Source organism: Scyliorhinus torazame, chromosome 7, assembly GCF_047496885.1.
Source record: "Scyliorhinus torazame isolate Kashiwa2021f chromosome 7, sScyTor2.1, whole genome shotgun sequence".
In the NCBI taxonomy this organism is placed as follows: domain Eukaryota; kingdom Metazoa; phylum Chordata; class Chondrichthyes; order Carcharhiniformes; family Scyliorhinidae; genus Scyliorhinus; species Scyliorhinus torazame.
In genome coordinates this window covers 194,796,596-194,818,187 of record NC_092713.1, presented here as the reverse complement: position 1 = coordinate 194,818,187, position 21,592 = coordinate 194,796,596, and the positions used below count along the sequence as shown (strand labels likewise).

The following is a 21,592-nucleotide window of genomic DNA, read 5'->3' as shown; positions in this document are numbered from 1 at the left end:
CCGTGCCGATTTGGCCGCCTGGATTTAGGAGTACCGGCTGGTCGCGTTTTCGTGGAGGACGCAGGTCTCGATGGCAGTCGCTAGAGTGAGGCGCTTTGAGGAGCTGCTGGCGTAGGGTGTCCGAGGTGACCCCAAAAACTATCTGATCTCAAATCATGGAGTCGGAAGTGGCCTCATAGCCGCAGGACTGCACGAGGATATGGAGGTGTGTCAAATAAGATTGAAAAGGCTCATCCTTACCCTGCAGGCGCTGCTGGAAGAGGTATCTCTCGAAGCTCTCATTAACTTCCACGCTGAAGTGTTCCTCAAATTTTAGAAGGACCATCTTGTATTTCGTCTTGTCCTCGCCTTCCGCGAATGCCAGAGAGTTGTAGATGTGGATGGCGTGTTGCCCCGCCGTGGAGAGGAGGAGGGCAATCTTCCTGGTGTCTGATGCATTCTCCCTGTCTGTGGCTTCTAGGAAGAGCTGGAAGCGCTGTTTAAACAGCTTCCAGTTGACGCCAAGATTTCCAGCGATTCGGAGTGGCTGCGGCAGGCTGATGGTTTCCATGGAGCAGGATGGTGGATTTCTGAAGAGGTGCAGGTAGGTCTCACAGTCGCTGGCGAGTTTCCAGTCCTGGTATCATGTCGTGTTGGGTGTTCCGATACACAAATGAACCAACACGGTTGTAGATGGTACAACTCTGTTATATTGTTCTTTCCCAATAATAACTATTAACTTCTGGCTGAGGTTCGTGCTTCACCAGCTAACCTGTGGACCCAGCCCTTGCACTATCCTCGTGAGGCACTCAGCACATGGTGTATGTCTGAGTGGCACGCTGTGAGCTCTGTGCTCTGAGCTATCTCCTGGTAGAATGAGCGGGAACTGTGTGCTCTCACTGGTGATTGGCTGCGATGTTGTGTGTGTGTTGATTGGTCCAACTACCTGTCCATCTGTGTGTGTGTGATTGCACCATGATATGCTGATGTGGATATCATGTCACAGACCTGAAACATTAGCTCCGTTCTCTCTCCACAGATGTTGTGAGACCTGCTGCGATTGTCCAATATTTTCTATTTTTGTTTCAGATTCCAGCATCTGCAGCAATTTGCTTTTATCTTAAGTAATGGTTGCCTGGTAGAACTGGGGACAAATGGGAGAGGTAGAAGCCCCATCTATTGTAGAAAACTGCACAGACACTGGAACAGATAGAGATCGCTGAAGCAAGCAAATCTAGGTGGAGAATGGCCAAACCTGTCGTCAGGACCTTCCTGCTCTAGGTAGCTCTAGGTGCTCTGGCATGGTAACACAGTGGTTAGCACTGTTGCTTCATAGCGCCAGGGTCCCAGATTCGATTCCCGGATTGAGTAACTGTGTGTGCAGAGTCTGCACGTTCTCCCTGTGCCTGCGTGGGTTTCCTCCGGGTGCTCCAGTTTCCTCCCACAAGTCCCGAAAGACGTGCTGTTGGTTGAATTGGACATTCTGAATTCTCCCTCTGTGTACTCGAACAGGCGCCAGAGTGTGGCATCTAGGGACTTTTCACAGTAACTTCATTGCAGTGTTAATGTAAGCCTACTTGTGACAATAAAGATTATTATTATAGGGGTGGTTGCCGGGAGGAAAAATGAGCTCATCGTAGACTGCGGCTATCAGAGAAAGCAGTCCATCATGAAGTGCTACATAGCAGGGCAGGGAGCAGAGATATATTTAAACATGGAATTTGTTAAGCTTGAGGTCGTCGCTGCAGCTGGACAAGGAACAAGGATAGCCTAGTCAGCTATCTGAACAGAGAAACGGATCGACAAATCGATCCTGTCTGTTCCTCACAGAAACAAAATAACTAAAGAATGGGGTGAGCAGTTACGGGTGTCAGTTTTATTGAACTGTCTGTAACAGAAATCTAACAATAAAGTGCCGTTGTTTTGGACAAAGTCTCGAGTTTTGGGTCATTGATGTCCAGGGTAAATCGGCAGACCCAGGAGATAGAAATAGCCTACACTCCAGGGATAATCCTGTTGCACTTCTTCAAATAGTACCATGGGATCTCTTAAATCCTCCTGAGAGAGCAGGCCATGACTTAACATCTCTTCCAAAAAGCAGCAACTCCGACAGTTCTGCACTGGATTGTCAGCCTTGCATTTAGTGTTTATGTTTTGGAATGGGACTTGAACCCAGCCAGCTGTTGTGACTCAGAATCAAGAAAGTGACTGAGACAAAGTTGACATTTACTTCCTTCACATGAATCACCTCACTCCAAGAAAGAATTAGGTTAGGTGAGTGATGTGTTGGGTGCTCTGCTACACAGACGAACCAACACGTTTGCGAATGGTACAACTCAGTTTTATTACTAACATATATTTACAGTGGTAAACTGGTTACTGAGGTTCGATCATAACCCTTGAATCTGTGGACCTATTCCTAACACTATCTTGGAGTGGCACTCAGCACATGGTGGATGTCTGAGTGGCTTGCTGTGAGCTCTGTGCCCTGAGCTGTCTCCTGCTGGAATCAATGGGAAGTGTCGTGTTCCCTGTTTTATAGTGTGTATGCTCTTGCCTGTGATTGGCTGTGGTGTTGTGTGTGTATTGATTGGTCCGTTGATCTGTCCATCAGTATGTATATATGTTTGCACCATGATGTTCACCTGAATATCATGACAGTGAGAATGATGATTTGAAGCTTCATTTCAAAGGGGAAGGTTTCTAGTCAGGTTCCCCAGGGGTCAGTGTTGGGAGCCTTGCCTTTCCTGAAGTATACTAATGACCTTGGCCTTGGTGTACAGGGGACAATTAAATGTGTGCGGATGAAATGAATATTGTGCACTGTGAGGTGGATAGTGTAGAATCTCAAAGGGACATAGAAAGTTGGTGAAATGGGAGATCAAATAGCAGATGCAGTTCAATACAGAGAAATGTGAGGTGATTATTTTTGGTAGGAAGAAGATGGGGAGAAAATATAAAATAAAGGGTGTGGAGGAGTAGAGGGACCTGCATGTGTGCGTGCATTAATCTTTGAAAGTGCCGAGACTGAGAGCACAATTAATAAAACATACAGGATCCTGGGTGTTATAAAAGAGGCTAGTGTACAAGAGGAAGGAGGTTATGTTGAATTTGTATAAGTCACTAGATCAACCTCAGCTAGTGTATTGAATTCAGTTCTGGGCACTGAACTTCAGGAAGGATGGGATGGCATTAGTGAGGGCCCAGAAAAGATTCATGAGAATGATTTCATGGATGAGGAACTTCATTTATGAAGATAAATTGGAGACGTTAGGACTTCTCCTTGAGAAAAGAAGGTTGAGAGGAGGTTTCCCAGAGGTATTCAAAATCGTGAGGGGTCTGGACAGAGTAGATAGGGAGAAATTATTCCCACTTGTGAAAGAATCGAGAACCAAAGCGCACAGATATAATTAATTGGCAAAAGGAGCAAAAGTGATATGAGAAACTTTATTTATGAAGGAGTGGTTCGGGTTTGAAATGCACTGCCTTAGAATGTTTGCAGAGGCAGGGTCAACTGAAGCATTTAAAAGAGGAAATTAAACTGTTATTTGTAAAGGAAGAATGTGCAGGTTTACAGGGAGAAGACAAGAGAATGGTGCCAGGTGAGTTTCTGTTTTGGAGAGCTGGTGCAGACATGATGGGCTACATAGCCTCCTTCTGAACCATTACAATTCTGTGACTGATTCTGTGACTTGGAAGGTGAAGTTTAAAAAAAAGAAAAAGGGAAAGATTGAGAAACTGTGGCTACAACTGTGAGACAAAGGACTGAGTGAGTTAAAATATTGAGAGAATGAAGGATGAAGCAATGAACAAATTTAAACTGAAGAACAGCTTATTTATTTTAATTACAGAGTGAGCTTGATAATTCCTCATTACGAGAGCAGTGGAGTCCGTTAATAGAAAAGCAAAAATTGTAAAGAGATTTATCATTGCGCCTCTATGGTAGAACAAGCAACACTTTAATTAGCAAATTAAGTCCAAGACTGACTGAACACAGCAAGTTCAACAACAATCAGTTGCAGTTGCCATATATACTCATGTAAAAGGCGCTCTCATGTAGAAGCTGACCCCATGATTTTTGACCTTAAGAAAATATAATTTTTTCATATTCTGCTTGTCAAAGTCAGCCCCAGATTTTCAGGAATCATTGCCCAAAAATATAATCATACAAATTTCATTGTAAATATATATAGTTTGTAATGTTATAAAATGAATAAATGATTTGATATGAGTTCTTTAGTGTTGGTTTTTATTTCACTCCATCGCAAGTGTCTTTTTTGGATTTCACTTGGGCCCAATTCAAGCACACAGGTCAACCTCTGGAAATGTAAAGATCAACTCCATGACCTTTGGCCTAACACAAATGTCTCAAGAATTTAACTATTACTCAAATAAAGATGGCATAAATGCCTCAATCTTAACAGGGAGGCAGGGAAGCAAGAGAGGGAGGTGTGGGAACCAAAGCTGCATTTGGGAAACCCGGAATTGTAGCTTTCCCTCAGGTCTTGGCAGGAATCCGTTTCCTGGCTGCAGTCCATCAAGTCTGACAGTCCAAGTGGCTAGCTGTCAGAGCGGGTGGCTGCCTTCGACAACAGGTTGTGGCCGGAAAGTGAAGGGGGAGAGAGGGAATGAGGGATCGGGGGATGAGAGTGACTTCAATGAGGGAGCCAGAGAGATCGGGGTTGGCAAGCGATGGGGGTTGTTGGAAGGAAATGCAATCAGGGTTGCAGTGTGGCATTGACAGAGGGATCAGGTCAAAAGTGCTCTCACAGAAGAGGCCAAAAAAGATCAAGGAACGAGGGAAGCAGATGATACAGAGCCCATGGAGGACAGGAGGGTGGGCTTTGGTTGAGGCAGGAGGAGATTGTGGTTCATGGACTAAAATCAACTCAGCATCGAATTGTGGAGAATGGAGTTCGGGTTTCAATCGCAAATATCTGAGGTACACAACCTCACTAAGCTATTTAGGCGAGTTATCCACTTTCTGGGACAGGGTTTGTTGCCACCCCCATCATTAATAGAACATAGAACATAGAACAGTACAGCACAGAACAGGCCCTTCAGCCCGCGATGTTGTGCCAAGCTTTGTCCGAAACCAAGATCAAGCTATCCCACTCCCCATCATTCTGGTGTGCTCCATATGCCTATCCAATAACCGCTTGAAAGTTCCTAAAATGTCCGACTCCACTATCACAGCAGTCAGTCCATTCCACACTCTTACCACTCTGAGTAAAGAATCTACCACAGACATCCTTCCTATATCTCCCACCCTGAACCTTATAGTTATGCCCCCTTGTAACAGCTACATCCACCCGAGGAAATAGTCTCTGAACGTCCACTCTATCTATCCCGCTCATCATCTTATAAACCTCTATTAAGTCGCCTCTCATCCTCTTTCACTCCAATGAGAAAAGCTCTAGCACCCTCAACCTTTCCTCATAAGACCTACCCTCCAATCCAGGCAGCATCCTGGTAAATCTCCTTTGCACCCTTTCCAATGCTTCCACATCCTTCCTATAATGAGGTGACCAGAACTGCACACAATACACCAAATGTGGTCTCACCAGGGTCCTGTTGCAGCATAACCTCACGGCTCTTAAACTCAAGCCCCCTGTTAATAAATGCTAACACGCCATAGGCTTTCTTCACAGCTCTATCCACTTGAGTGGCAACCTTCAGAGATCTGTGGACATGAACCCCAAGATCTCTCTGTTCCTACACATTCCTCAGAACCCTGCCGTTGACCCTGTAATCCGCATTCAAATTTGTCCGACCAAAATGAATCACCTCGCACTTATCAGGGTTAAACTCCATCTGCCATTTTTCGGCCCAGCTCTGCATCCTATCAATGTCTCTTTGCAGCCTACAACAGCCCTCCATCTCATCCACTATTCCACCAATCTTGGTGTCATCAGCAAATTTACTGACCCACCCTTCAGCCCCCTCCTCCAAGTCATTTATAAAAATCACAAATAGCAGAGGACCCAGCACTGATCCCTGTGGTATGCCGCTTGTAACTGGTCTCCAGTCTGAAAATTTTCCATCCACCACCACCCTCTGTCTTCTATGTGATAGCCAGTTACTTATCCAATTGGCCAAATTTCCCTCTATCCCACACCTCCTTACTTTCTTCATGAGCCGACCATGGGGAACCTTATCAAACGCCTTACTGAAATCCATGTATACGACATCAACTACTCTACCTTCATCCACACATTTAGTTACCTCCTCAAAGAATTCAATCAAATTTGTGAGGCAAGACTTACACTTCACAAATCCGTGTTGACTATCCCGGATTAAGCTGCATCTTTCCAAATGGCCATTAATCCTATCCCTCAGGTTCCTTTCCATTAACTTACCGACCACCGAGTAAGACTAACCGGCCTATAATTACTAGGGTCATTCCTATTCCCTTTCTTGAACAGAGGAACAACATTCACCACTCTCCAGTCCTCTGGTACTATCCCCGTGGACAGTGAGGATCCAAAGATCAAAACCAAAAGCTCTGCAATCTCATCCCTTGCCTCCCAAAGAATCCTAGGATATATCCCAACTGGCCCAGGGGACTTGTCAACCCTAAGGTTTTTCAAAATTGCTAATACATCTTCCCTCAGAACATCTACCTCCTCCAGCCTACCCGCCTGTATCACACTCTCATTCTTAAAAACATAGCCCCTCTCCTCGGTGAACACTGAAGAAAGGTATTCATTCAACGCTTCTCCTATCTCTTCTGACTCCATGCACAAGTTTCCACTACTGTCCTTGACCGGCCCTAACCTCACCCTGGTCATTCTTTTATTTCTCACATAAGAGTAAAAATTCTTGAGGTTTTCCTTGATCCGACCCGCCAAGGACTTCTCATGCCCCCGCCTAGCTCTCCTAAAAGCCCTTTTTCTGACTCATTCCTTGCTACCTTGTAACCCTCAAGCGACCCAACTGAACCTTGTTTTCTCATCCTTACATATGCTTCCTTTTTCCTCTTGACAAGACATTCAACCTCTTTTGTGAACCATGGGTCCCTCACACGGCCGTTTCCTCCCTGCCTGACAGGGACATACCTATCAAGGACACGCAGTATTTGGTCCTTGAACAAGATCCACTTTTCATTTGTGCCTTTCCCTGACAGTTTCTGTTCCCATCTTATGCTCCCTAATTCTTGCCTAATCACATCATAATTACTCCTCCCCCAATTATAAACCTTGCCCTGCCGAATGGCCCTATCCCTCTCCATTGCAATAGTGAAATATACCGAATTGTGGTCACTATCTCCAAAGTGCTCTCCCACAAACAAATCTAACACTTGGCCCGGTTCACTACCCAGCACCAAATCCAATGTGGCCCACCTCTTGTTGGCCTATCCACATATTGTGTCAGGAAACTCTCCTGCACACATGTACAAAAACTGCCCCGTCCGAACTGTTCGATCTATAGAGGTTCCAATCAATATTTGGAAAGTTAAAGTCACCCATGACCTCCACACCTATCCATAATCTACTTTGCAATTTCTTCCTCCACATCTCTCTTACTATTTGGTGGCCAATGGAAAACTCCTAACAACGTGACCGCTCCTTTCCTATTTCTAACTTCAGCCCGTATTACCTCAGTAGGCAGATCCCCCTCAAACTGCCTTTCTGCAGCTGTTAAACTATCCTTGATTAACAATCCCCTACAGTGTAACAATACACTATCCCCACACCTACACGTCATCCATCCCTAATTCTTTCTTTCCCTCTCCTCAACTTTTCTATCTCCGTTCCTGGGGTAGGCTATCAAATTATATCCACACCCACAGCTCTCCTGACTACACTCCCTCCTGCCCCACTTGTTGCAAGATCTCGATTTCATTCTCACAGTTTCTCTGCTCTCACCCCTTCCACCCTCTCCCACTGGTCAAATCTGGAGATAGCAAAAGCATGTTTGAGGGTTTCAGCACTGGTGCTTTGACAGGGACAGAGTGGGTGTAGGGGAGTTTGGTGAAAGCAGAGGAATTGGAGAAGCTCAATTCAAGGTCCAATAGAATGCCGAGCAAAATAGAAACAGAAAATGCTCGATAAACTCAGCAGATCTGGCAGCATCTGTGGAGAGAGACAGAGTTGACGTTTCAGATCTGAATGATCCTTCTACAGAATGCTGAGCTGTCTAGTTCACACTCAAACAGTGGCCATGGGGGTTAATAGAATGAATGTCTTGGAACAGGTTGGGGCCAAAGACAAATGTTTAATGGGAATGATTTGTTGAAGAACTCCAAAGATTCTGTTGCAAATATTCCAATTGTTTATGGGATGCATCCCCTTTCATGGGATGCAAGGCTAGCATTTGTTGAACATCCCTAATTGCCCTTAAACAGAGTGGCTTTCTAGGCCATTTAAGAGTTGTTGTAGGTCTGGAGTGACATGTAGGCCTGACTGAGACACATGGTGGCACAGTGGTTACCACTGCTGCCTCACAGCTCCAAGGACCCAGGTTCAATTTCGGCCTTGAGTGACTGTGTGGCGTTTGCATGTTCTCCCCGTGTCTGCGTGGGTTTCCTCCAGGTTCTTCAGTTTCCTCGCACAGTCCAAAGATATGCACATTAGGTGGAATGGCCACGCTATAATTGCCCCTTCGTGTCCAAGGGTGTGCAGGTTAGGTGGGGTTACGGGGATGGGACAGGGGAGTGAGCCTAGGTAGGGCGCTCTTTCAGAGGGTTGGTGTAGACCTGATGGGCCAAATGACCTCTTTCTGCACTGTAGGGATTCCATGGGTAAGGATGGTAGATTTACATTCCTCAAGGACATTAATGAATCAGATGAGTTTTTATAATAATCCATGATAGTTTCATGGTCACTAGATTTATATTCCAGATTTTATTAATTGCATTTAAATTTTACCAGCTGCCGTGGTGGAATTTAGAGCAGAGCATTAGCCTGGGCCTGTGGATTACTAGTTCAATGCCATTACCACAACACCACTGTTTCCCATTTGGCAAACCCTTATGTTTCCTATATTTCTAATATGAAAGCTTTAACAATGTGGATGTCAATGCAGAGGGACAGTAGGACCCTTTCAGAGGAATGCAACATCCTCAATATGGACTACCAAATAATCAGACTTATGAAACTTTCAAAGTGGTCATTTCATCAGACTTTGCTGCTGACACAAACTCACTAGATAGAAAAACAGGTCAGGGATAGGACAAGACCCAATTCTTCAACAGCACTGTGAGTGCGCCTACACCACAGGAACTGCAGAAATGCAAGAAGGCAGCTCGCCACTATCTTCTTGAGGACAAGTAGGGACAGGCAACAGACACGCGGCCGAGTCAGTGATGCCCACATCCTGAGCAAATTAAAAACAGACACCACTTGTCTCAGTTTCACATTGTCCCCCTAAGTTACAAGTTCAATTTCCACTCTCAGGTGTGTACATAAAATTCAGACTAGCACCCAAATGGAAGACCAAGAACCTTTGGATGAGACAAGAAACCAGGGTTCCATTTGCCTGCTCAGATGATATGAAATGATCCACAGTCCAGAAAATCCTCCTGTATGCTGGCTTATGTTTGTACCTCAGCTAATGCCACCAAAAACAGACTAAGTGATCAGTGATCTTGTGAGCTTTTGCTGTGTGAACCCTGCTACGATTGTCCATAATGCAAGAGCCTCTACATTTCATATTCACTCATATCAAACACTCTGATTTTTCTGAGAAATACAAGGAAGTGCTATACAATATTTAAAAATGAATAGCTAATTTTAATAGTCGACTTTAACATGACGGGCAAATAGCAAAGGAAGAGAGATCCAGTAAAAATGATTAAAAGGATTACCTTGGCCCTTTTCATCTCCTGTTTTGGTAGAAATAACTCTATTTAGCAGAGAATGCAGAAAATCATTCTCTGCCACAAACCTGCAACAAATAATATAATTAAAGTTATTGAAATGTCATAGCTACAGCTTACGATGGTCAAAATAATGTGTTGGCACAAAGGATTGGATATGAAGATGTCTGCGAGCATCATTGTGACTTACAAACTGTACAAAGTATGACAAATAAAAAGTAATGAGAGGGTAAAGTATAATTTGTGAATTATTCATAACTAAGGACATTTGAGAATGAAGGGTCAGACTTGTTACATTTTGTTTGTGCTGGGATTTGGATCGTCAAATCAAGTTAGACCATATTTGAAAGGTATCCCCCGCCCCCCTCCACCTTCAATTGTACTGTCACATCTTCCATGTTTAATCCTTGCAGTATAATAACCATCAATTCAGTCGAGTCGGTTGTTATCGAAGAACAGTGGTTTTAATCAAATAGAAATGTGCCAATCAGTAGCTCCTCCTGCACTGAGAGCCTGTCCCAGATCGGCCGGTTATATACCTCCTCAGAGGGGCGGAGCCACAGGCGGAGCCAACAGCAGCATCAATACAACAACAGCAATAACTAGCAATGGAACAACGGTAACAGTGAGTATATACAATAATAGTGACAATGATAATAACAGCAATAGATCAACAGTGAATATATACAATAGCCATACGTGGCTCACCACATACACCCCCTGTTAAAAAAAGTCCTGTGGGGGTGAAGCGGACTCATAGGTTCAGCCTCACTGGAGGGTGTATCATCCGTTGTGAACGCCTCAGCCCCGGCTGCAGTGTAGACGCTGGCGTCGAGACCTTCGATTCCGGAAGCACGTCGTCCTCACAACGGGGTCCCGGACAGGGTGACGGCGCAGGGGCGGTGCTAATGCACCCGGGAAAGGACGATGGGGTAGATGGGGAGGTAGAAGGAAGGGATGAGGTGATGGCGGGCGTGGGGATACCCGCGGGGGCCAGGTCCCTGAGGGAGACTGTGTCCTGCCGTCCGTCGTGGCGTGCCACGTAGGCATACTGAGGGTTCGCGTGGAGAAGCTGAACCCTCTCGACCAAGGGGTCGGCCTTATGGCTCCTCTCGTGTTTCCGGAGGAGTACTGGCCCAGGTGTCATGAGCCAGGACGGAAGCAAGACCCCGGAGATCGATGGCCTGGGAAAGACAAATAGACGGTCGTGAGGGGTCTCGTTAGTGGCAGTACACAAGAGTGACCGGATAAAGTGGGGAGTGCGTCAGGGAGGACCTCCTGCCAGCGGGCGATTTGGAGACTCCTAGACCGCAGGGCCAGAAGGATGGCCTTCCAGGCCGTAGCATTCTCCCTCTCCACCTGCCCGTTCCCCCGGGGGTTGTAGCTGGTAGTCCTGCTTGAGGTGATGCCCTTACTGAGCAGGTACTGATGCAGCTCGGCACTCATAAAAGAGGAGCCCCGATCGCTATGTATATAAGTGGGGAAACCGAACAGGATGAAGATTCTGCGCAGAGCCTTAATGAAAGTGGCAGAAGACATGTTGGGGCATGGGATTGCAAAGGAAAAACGTGAGTACTCATCAACAACGTTGAGAAAGTTCACGTTATGATCAGTGGAGGGGAGGGGCACTTTGAAATCCATGCTGAGGCGCTCAAAAGGGTTGGAAGCCTTCACCAGGTGGGCCTTGTCTGGCCGATAGAAGTGCGGCTTGCACGCCGCACAGACTTGGCAGTCCCTGGTCACGGCCCTGACCTCCTCTGCGGAGTAGGGCAGGTTGCAGGCCTTGACAAAGTGAAGAAGCCGGGTGATCCCCGGGTGACAGAGGTCATTGTGGATAGCCCGTAACCGGTCAGCCTGCGCGTTGGCGCAGGTGCCACGGGACAGGGCGTCAGGGGGCTCATTGAGCTTCCCAGGATGATACAAGATGTCGTAGTTATAGGTGGAGAGCTCGATCATCCACTGCAAAATCTTGTCGTTCTTAATTTTGCCCCACTGCCTGTTATTAAACATGAAGGCAACCAACCGTTGGACTGTGAGGAGAGTGAATCTCCTGCCGGCCAGGTAATGCCTCCAGTGCCGCACAGCTTCCACAATGGCCTGCGCCTCCTTTTCAACAGAGGAGTGTTGAATCTCGGAGGCATGGAGGGTACGGGAAAAAAATGTGACAGGCCTCCCTGCCTGGTTAAGAGTGGCTGCCAGGGCAAAGTCAGACGCATCGCTTTCTACCTGGAACGGGATGGATTCATCCACAGCATGCATCGTGGCCTTGGCAATCTCGGTTCTGATGCGGTTGAAGGCCAGGCGGGCCTCAGCAGTCAGGGGAAAAGTGGTGGACTTAATGAGTAGGCGGGCTTTGTCCGCATAGTTGGGGACCCACTGGGCATAGTAAGAGAAGGACCCCAAGCACCTTTTCAAGGCCTTGGGACAGTGGGGAAGGGGGGAGTTGCAGGAGGGGGGCGCATGCGGTTGGGGTCAGGCCCTAGGACGCCGTTTTCCACGAAATAGCCGAGGATGGCTAGTCGGGTTGTGCGGAAAACGCATTTCTCCTTATTGTATGTCAAATTAAGGCGTCGGGCGGTGCGGAGGAATTTTTGAAGATTGCCGTTGTGGTCCTGCAGGTCATGGCCGCAGATGGTAACATTATCCAAGTATGGGGCCGTAGCCCGTATTGGTCGACCATTCGGTCCATCATTCGTTGGAAGACCGAAACCCTGTTGGTGACGCCGAAGGGAACCCTGAGGAAATGGAAGAGACGGCCACTTGCCTCAAAGGCAGTGTACTGGTGGTCCTCCCACCAGATAGGGAGCTGGTGGTACACGGACTTCAAATCTACTGTAGAGAAGACTCGATACTGCGCAATCTGATTGACCATGTCAGATATGCGCGGGAGGGGGTACGCATCGAGCAGCGTGTATTGGTTGATCATCTGACTGTAGTCGACAACCATCCGGTTCTTCTCCCCGGTCCTGACGACCACCACTTGTGCTCTCCAGGGGCTATTACTAGCCTCAATGCGTTTTCCGCACAACCCGACTAGCCACCCTCAGAACCTTCCCTCAGGAGCCGCTAGACCTCTGACCTGATGAAGGCCTTGTCTTGAGCACTGTACCGTCTGCTCCGGGTGACAATCGGCTTACAGTCTGGGGTGAGGTTCGCGAAGAGCGAGGGAGGAGCGACTTTCAGGGTCGCGAGGCTGCAGACGGTGAGAGGGGGCAGGGGTCCCCCGAACTTTAGGGTTAGGCTACGAAGGTGACATTGAAAGTCTAACCCTAGTAGGAGGGGCTGTTTAGCACAGGGCTAAATCACTGGCTTGAAAGCAGACCAAGGCAGGCCAGCAGCACGGTTCGATCCCCGTAACAGCCTCCCCGAACAGGCGCCGGACTGTGGCGACTAGGGGCTTTTCACAGTAACTTCATTTGAAGCCTACTTATGACAATAAGCGATTTTCATTTCATTTTCATTTCATTTCAGAGGGGCGCAGAGATGGGGGAGGACATAGAGGTTGAAATTGACACCCTGTATCACTAGGTTGACGGTGCAATACCCCCGGATCTGCACAGAGTGTGATCCGGAAGCACGGGATATGGTTTGTGAGACGGGGAGGACCCAGAGGGAACAGCGCCTTACCATGTCCGGGTGGATGAAGCTATACGTTCTCCCGGAGTCGAAGAGGCAGGACGTCTCCTGCCCGTTGAGTCTGACGGCCATCATGGAGTTTTGAAGGCGGAACGTCCGTGACTGGTCGAGTTGGATCGAGCTGAGTTGATGACGATGAGCCTCGCCATTGTCGTGCTAGTTACGAAATGGCGGTGTTGACAAAGTCGGCCAAGATGGCGACCCCCATGGATCGCACGCAGCGGGCGACGTTAATGACATCAGACAAGATGGCGGCCCCCACGGGTCGCACAAGGTGAGTGACGCGTCAGCAGGGGGCGGTCCCGGCAGGCACGATGCCACGCTGCGGGGTCTGTGAGTCTCAGACCGGGCTTGGTAGGCTTTTGATTTTTGGACTTGGACTTTAGGCCTGTCTAGGCATAACTTAGTGTAGTGTCCCTTCTTGCCACACTCGTTGTACGTAGCATTGCGAGTCAGGCAATGCTTCCGGGGGTGCTGGCCCTGCCCGCAGAAGTAAAAGCATGACCCTCCAGAGCTGGCAGACTGCCACGCGCCGCAGGTATGAGGCACGCCCGTGTCGGGTGATGGCTGCGCCTCCAACGTCCCCGAGGATGCCGCGTGGTGGGATGGGATGGCATTCAGGCTCTGGAAAGCCACTTCCAGCGAGGTAGCCAGTTTCACCGTCTCCTCGAGGTCGAGGGCCCCTTTCACGAGCAGCCATTGCCGGGTGTAGCTGGACCGGACACCAGCCACAGAGGTGCCTCGGATCATCAGCTCTGCATGCTGCACTGCCGTGACCGTCCTGCAGTTACAACTGAGGACGAGTACCCTCAGCTTGCGCAGATATTCAGCCAGCAACTCACCCTGGCGCTGATGCCGCGTGGTCAGGAGGTGTCGAGCGAGTACCTCGTTTACTGGCCTCACGAACTGTCTTTTGAGCAGCTCCACTGCCTCCGCGTATGAGGCCGCGTCCCTGATCAGCTGAAAAATCCTCTGGCTCACCCGGGCGTTGAGGAGACGCTGTTTGATTTCCGGGGAGACCTCGGCGGCGAAGGAGCTGAGGTAGGACTCAAAGCAACTGAACCAATGTTCGAAGATGGCCGTAGCTTCAGGCGCCTGCGGGTCAAGTTCAAGTCATTCTGGTTTTAGACCGGCATTGTAAAAAAAACTATTTGATTAAATTGATAACTATCAATTCGTCGAGTCGGTTGCTATCGAAGAACAGTGGTTTTAATCAAATAGAAATGTGCCAATCAGTAGCTCCTCCTGCACTGAGAGCCTGTCCCAGATCGGCCGGTTATATACCTCCTCAGAGGGGTGGAGGCACAGGCGGTGCCAACAGCAGCATCAATACAACAACAGCAATAACTAGCCATGGAACAATGGTAACAGTGAGTATATACAATAATAGTGACAACGATAATAACAGCAATCGATCAACAGTGAATATATACAATAGCCATACGTGGCTCACCACACAGTAATCATTCAATAATGGTGGCTACAATACCCACAATCCTCTGCACAGTTGAAAACACTCTACACGTTGCTTGTTTTTAATCAGTTCAAAGAAACGTTGAGGCTCTGCTGCTTGCTGATGGTGCCACCTAAGCTAAACAAAAAGACATTTCCTTCTGATTTTTCCCTCCATTGATCATTCAGGAGATTACCCTTTAAGTCTGTGAGATCTTTATTAGAATACGAAACTGGGATGGTGGTTTGTATCCTTGATGTTGTTTTGCTTCTTTACCTCTGGATCCTGTTTTTGCACACTTTCTCTGTGGCTTATAAATGTCTTTAGTTTCCATCACCATAACTCCAATCGTTTCAGGTTAATATCACTTCAACTAGTTAATGGTCACTGACTCAAATTTCTGTTGTCACTATTCAGACAGTAACTGGGTGGAGCCAATCGCCTGTACATTGCGGAAACAATCTGATTTTCATCCCATTGATTTTACATTACCATCCAGTCTGTAAAGTTAAAAACCGACCAAATGGTGTATATTTAGTGCTTTGGTTGGTTGAATTTCTGTTCAACAATCTGAATTCCTGTTTCTGCAAAGGGAAATTCTAAACATGAAGGACAAATAATTCAAGCAAAATATAATGAGGATATGTGTATATGCATGAGGATTAAATAATTTATGCTGAAGAAGAGTCAGGCAGACTTGAGATCTCTCCACAGATGCTGCCAGACCTGACGAGTTTATCCAGCATTTTCTGATTTTATTTTGAATAAAACTGGGAAGTCCACTTACTACATGAGCCATCACAGGAGTAACATGTTCAATTTTAAATATTGCAAAAGCTAAACAAAAAGACAACATTTCCTTCTGATTTTTCCCTCCATTGATCATTCAGGAGATTACCCTTAAGTCTGTGAGATCTTTATTAGAATACAAAACTGGGACGTTTCAATAAATTTCAGCGTGGCAGTTTCACTGTTGGTAGAATAACCAACACGGAGTCAGAAGGTTGCGAGTTCACTCCAGGGCTTGCATACGTAACATACGGCACCTTGCCACAGTGCTGAGGGAGTGCTGCACCTTCACTACATTTTAGAGGTATTGACTGCCTGTGTAAATAGGTGTAGAAGATCCCATGGGATTCCAGGAAGATCAGGGTGCTTTCTCTGTGCACTGAAAACATTGCTCCCTCAACCAAATCCACAAGAACCAAATGATCATTTATATAATTTGCTTTGCATAAGACAGTACTGTAAACAAAATGAATACTGCATTTACCCACATAACAAAGTCACTTTGAAAGTAATCCATTGAGTGTGCTACTTTGGAATGTACTGAAGATTATGTTATGTGTTATATAAATGCTAATTTGTTCTGGTTTTCTTTTCTCATTGCAACTGGAGAGATGCTTGACTGCTCTTTTAACAGTGAAAAATTAGTTATTACAGCAATGAGCCTTAGTTAGCTAACTGGGGATACTCTGCAGTATAATTTCTAATTAGAATTGAATAACTCACTGTTTCATGATTACATATAATGAACAATGTGTCGACATGAAGGAGACTTAAAAAACATTTCCAGAAAGCTGTTTTGCATTTCTTGATGTGGACAGATTTCGGGAGATATACAAATACATCAATCCCTTGGTTGGTCACTTTAAAAGTTTGGTTTGTCACCTCATCAGCAGGCCAGGAAGGTTTCCTGTTCTTGCTATTCCAAGTAAAATTATGGAAAGATTCTGAAGGATTTCACTAGATAAACGGGTCACAAGGTGACAGCTGCGTCCATAAGGCATAGGAGAAGTAGGTCATTCGGCCCATCGAGTCTGCTCCACCATTCAATGAGTTCATAAGACCATAAGAAACAGGAACAGGAGTGGGCCATTCAGCCCCTCAAGCCGGCTCCGCCATTCTGTCATGACTGATCTAATCTGACAACCCCAACAAATATCAACCAAAAGGAAACTTTACACTTGATTTCTTACTCATCGGGGCATAATTAGCAAAAGTGTTTGAAGCAATCTTGTTCACCCTATCCAAAACTTGTTTTTTTTTAATAAATGTTTTTATTGGGTTTTTGAACAAAGTATATTTCCCATTATGTACACAGAATAAGAAATATATATATACACACACACACATATACAGAAGAGAAGGGCACACCCAAACATACCCAAAATAAAGTAATAATAAAAACTAAAATAAAAAATAAAATAGGATAACTGGTAGGGTATTGTGCACCAGCTCAACAGCAGCAACTCTGTACAACTGGCAAAATTATTTACAACACATAAGTAGGTGACTGTTAATGGGGGCGGGGGGTGGAGACTGGGAGGTAGATATACATTTGGGTGCCGGAGAAACAATTACAGTGGGCAATACTCGAATGGGTTTGGTGTTGGTGTTGGCACTTGCTTCTCCTGGACGGATCTCGCTGCCGTTGTCGTCTCGCACTCACCTCTGCTTCAGCCGTTCCTCCCGTCTTTCGCCTGTATTCTCCTTGTTCTCTGTTCCTGGAGATGCCAAGTTTGTTATCGTATCCCGTGCCTTCCTTCCGGCTGTCATTACCCTGCCTCCCTCCCACCTCCCTATTTCTCCTCTCTTGTTCCCTGTCCCTTCCCTCTTTGCCCCCCCCTCGCTTCCCCCCTTCTGTGATTCATCTTTCTTTCCTCTTAGGTTTAACTGCAATCCTCCCCCCCCCCCCCCCCCCCCCCACCTCACAGTCTATCTCTCCCCCTCATGCGTTGGCTACTTTCCCCTGATTCTTGGCTACCTGGCTATTCTTCTGCTTGTTCGTTGGCCACAAACAGGTCCCGGAACAATTGGATGAATGGCTCCCACGTTCTGTGGAAGCCGTCGTCTGACCCTCGGATGGCGAATTTGATTTTCTCCATTTGGAGAGATTCCGAGAGGTCGGACAGCCAGTCTGCAGCTTTGGGTGATGCTGCTGACCGCCAGCTGAACAGGATTCTACGGCGGGCGATCAGGGAGGCAAAGGCAAGGGCGTCCACCCTCCACTCCAGAAATAGATCTGGCTGGTCTGAAACCCCGAAGACCGCCACTTTCGGGATGGCTCCACCTTCATCCCCACCACTTTGGACATTGCCTCGAAGATGGCTGTCCAGTACCCCGCAAGTCTGGAGCAAGACCAGAACGTGTGGGCGGGGACAGTGGGCATCTTTGTCTGGTGCCCCTGTGCAGCCGGAAGTATCGGGAGTTGGTGTTGTTGGTCCGTACGCTCGCCATGGGAGCGTTGTATTGGAGCTTTACCCAGGAGGTGAACCCTGTTCGAAGCCCGAACCGCTCCAGTACCTCTATGAGGTATTTCCATTCGACTCTGTCAAAGGCCTTTTCTGCGTCTAGGGATACAATCACCTCTGGTATTGTCTCCCCGGAGGGGATCATTATCACGTTCAGCAAGTGCCTGATGTTCGAGGTAAGCTGTCTATCTTTGACAAAAGCCCGTCTGGTCCTCTGCGACCACCTCTGGTACACAGTCTTCTAGCCTTTTGGCTAGGATTTTGGCCAGTATTTTGGCATCTGCATTCAGCAGTGAGATGGGTCTGTATGATTCATATTCCGTTGGCTCTTTGTCTATCTCAGGTATCAGCGAGATTGAGGCCTGTGCTAGCGTGGGTGGCAGTATGACCCTAGCTAGCGAGTCTGAGAACATCTCCCGTTGTGTAGAAGTCCGCCAGGAATCCGTCTGGTCCCGGTGCCTTCCCCGTCTGCATGGAGCTAATGTTGTCCATGATCTCTCCCAGTGCTAGTGGTGCTTCCAGGCTCCATTTTCTGCCCTCCCCCACGACTGGAATACCCAGTCCATCAAGGAACCGTTTCATCCCAGACTCCCCCATTGGGGGCTCTCAGGTGTACAGCCCTTGGAAGAAGGCCTTGAAGGTTTTGTTGATCTTTTCTGGTTCTGTTTCTAATGTGTCTCTGGTATCCCTGATTTGTGCAATTTCTCAGCTGGTGTGCCAGCAGGTGGCTGGCTTTGTCTCCATGTCCGTATAGGGTCCCACGTGCCTGGCAGAGTTGGTGCACTGCTTTCCTGGTGGAGAGCAGATCAAAGTTCCTTTGTAGCTCTTTCCTCTCTGTCAGGAGCTCTACGGTCGGGACCTCGGAGTATTTACGGTCTACCTCCAGTATGGAGTCGACCAGCTGCTGCCCAGCCGCCCTTTCCTCCCTATCTCTTCACGCTTTGAAAGCGATGATTTCCCCTCTTAGTACGGCCTTTAGCCCTTCCCAGAATGTGGAGGGTGTTCTCCGTGTACTCTGCTATGGCCCGCGATATCTTTTCGTTGAAGGCCTTGGCAGCTAGTAGGGCAATGTCCAACCTCCATGTGGGGCGTTGGGCCCTGCCCATCTCCAGCCTCACGTCCGTGTAATGTGGAGCGTGGTCTGATATCACAATTGCGGAGTATTCCACTTTGTCTATCCCCGGAAGCACCGTTTTCCCCACCACAAAGAAGTCAATTCTGGTGTATACATTGTGTACTGGGAAGAAGAAGGAGAACTCCTTCTCCCCTGGGTGGGCGAACCTCCAGATGTCAACCTCTTCCATCTGTTCCATAAAGTGACTTAGTTCCCTTGCCATGCTTGAGGTTTTCCCCATTTTGGGGTTTGATCTGTCTGTCGTTGGATCCTGTACACAGTTGAAGTCCCCCCCATGATTAGTCGGTGCGTCGCTATGTCAGGGATTTCTGCCATGGTCTTCTTGATGTAACTCGTGTCGTCCCAGTTGGGTGCGTACACGTTAACTAGTACTACCGGTGTCCCATCCAGGGCCCAGCTGACCATGACATAATGCCCCCCTGGGTCCTCAACCGTTTTCGTCACCCTGAACATCGTCCATTTGCTGATCAGTACTGCCACCCCCCTGGCCCTTGTCCCATAACAGGAATGGTAGGTTTGTCCCACCCAGCCCTTTCTTACCCGCAGTCGGTCATGCTCTCTCAAGTCTGTCTCTTGGAGGAAGACTATGTCGGCCCTCTCATATTTCTTAGGTGGGTGAGGACTCGTTCCAGGTGACTATCCTGGTGGGGGGCTTCAGTCCCCTCGCTCCTGTGGGATTAACTATATTTACCTGGTGGACGTGCCCCTGCCCTCCGGGGTTTTCCTTTGTTAGGGGGCCATCCAGGATGGCCGCTGTCACTGCTCTCTCCATGTGGTCGGACCCCTGCACTCCAGGGTTTCCCTTTGTCCAGGAGGCACCGCCTACTGTGTGCTGCCACACGGGTAGTCCACTGCACTCTGGGGTCTCCCTTCGCCCAGAGACCGTACTGGGTGGGTGCTTGCAGCAATTCCTTGTTTCGAGCCCTTGGTTGTGGCACTTTATAGTCCTATAGCTATTCCTTTTCTACCCTTCTTTGTCCCTCCATCCCTGTGCCCCCCCCCCCACCAGTCTCTCCCTCTCTGTGTCTCCCCCCCACCCCCAGTCTCTCCCTTTCCCCCCCTTTTTCCCCCCTCTCCTGTATACCCCTCCTTTGTCCCTCTTTCTCCTGTTCCTATCCCCGTTTGCTCTCCCGCCTCTGTTAAGTGGTCCCCCCCACCCCCTGCCTGGCACCTTCCCCCCTGTTGGGGGCATGCTGCAGCCCTGCTTTGTTGCATGCCCCCGGCGCTAGCTTTCCTGCTCGTGCGGTGGCCCCCCTCTCGGGAGTTACTGTCTCGCTTCTCCCTTGCCCGGCCTCTGCGGTTTTCTGCCCGCTCTTCCCCCATCCTACCCTGCACGCCTCTCGCTTGCTCTCCCTTCTCCGCTACTCTCGTTCCCTCGTGCTGGGGCCTGGTCTCCCACCTGAAGCGGTCCCTCGGGCAGTGGTTTGCTTTTTGTTCAGGGTGCGCTCGCCGTGGCGGGGGTGAGGGTGGGGGGGGGCCTGTCGATGCCTCACCCCCCCCCCCCCCTCCCTTCAGCATGTAGTTGTCCCTTGCCAGGGGCCCCTTATTTCTACCCGAGCTGCTGGTTTCCCAGCCCGGGTTCCTCAACAAACTTGTTTGCTTCGGTGGGGGCTGTGAAGAAGTTTTCTCTTTCTTGGTATGTGACCCAGAGTTTCGCTGGGTACAGCATACCAAACCGCACTTCGTTCTTGTGAAGAGCTGCTTTTGCTCTGTTGAATTCGGCCCGTCTCCTGGCTAAGTCTGCCCCAATGTCCTCGTAAATTCTAATGAAGTGTCCTTCCCATTTGCAGGTTCTGTTTTTCCTGGCCCAGCGCAGGATTGTTTCCCTGTCTTGGTACCGGTGCAGTTCAGCTATAACTGCTCTCGGGTGGTCCCCTGCCTTGGGCTTCAGGCGCAGCAACCGGTGTGCTCTGTCCATTTCTGGTGGGTTGGGGAAAGTTTTCCTCCCCAGCATCTCGGCCACGTATATCGTGGGGTTTCTACCCTCGATCCCCACTGGTAGACCCACTATCCTGACATTTTTTCCTTCTCGAGCGGTTTTCCTGATCGTCCACTCTGCCCTTCAGGCTCCCCTGTGTTGTGCCCAGTCTCGCCACCTCCTTCTCCAGGGCCGTGATCCGGTCGCTCACGTCAGTCGCTGCTTTCTCCAGCTCCTTAATGGTCGCCTCTTGTGCTTCCAGTTTCTCCTCTTGAGCTTCCAGTTTCTCCTCTGCTCTGCCCAGGGTGAGCTGCACCTCTGCCAGGGCTTTGGCCATTGCTGCCTGCACTGCGGCCTCTATCTCTGCCCTAGCTTCTGCCTTGTTCTTCTGCTGATG

At 48.4% G+C, this 21,592-nt stretch overlaps 1 protein-coding gene across 1 annotated transcript in view; it reads right to left on the bottom strand.

Moving 5' to 3' along the window:
- LOC140426764 (dedicator of cytokinesis protein 2-like) overlaps nt 1-21,592 on the bottom strand; it is a 1,003,703-nt gene that overhangs the window by 794,352 nt on the left and 187,759 nt on the right. Inside the window, exon 12 of the mRNA XM_072511919.1 lies at nt 9,788-9,867. Coding sequence (XP_072368020.1) covers nt 9,788-9,867 — 80 coding nt within the window. The remainder of the gene's footprint in view (nt 1-9,787; nt 9,868-21,592) is intronic.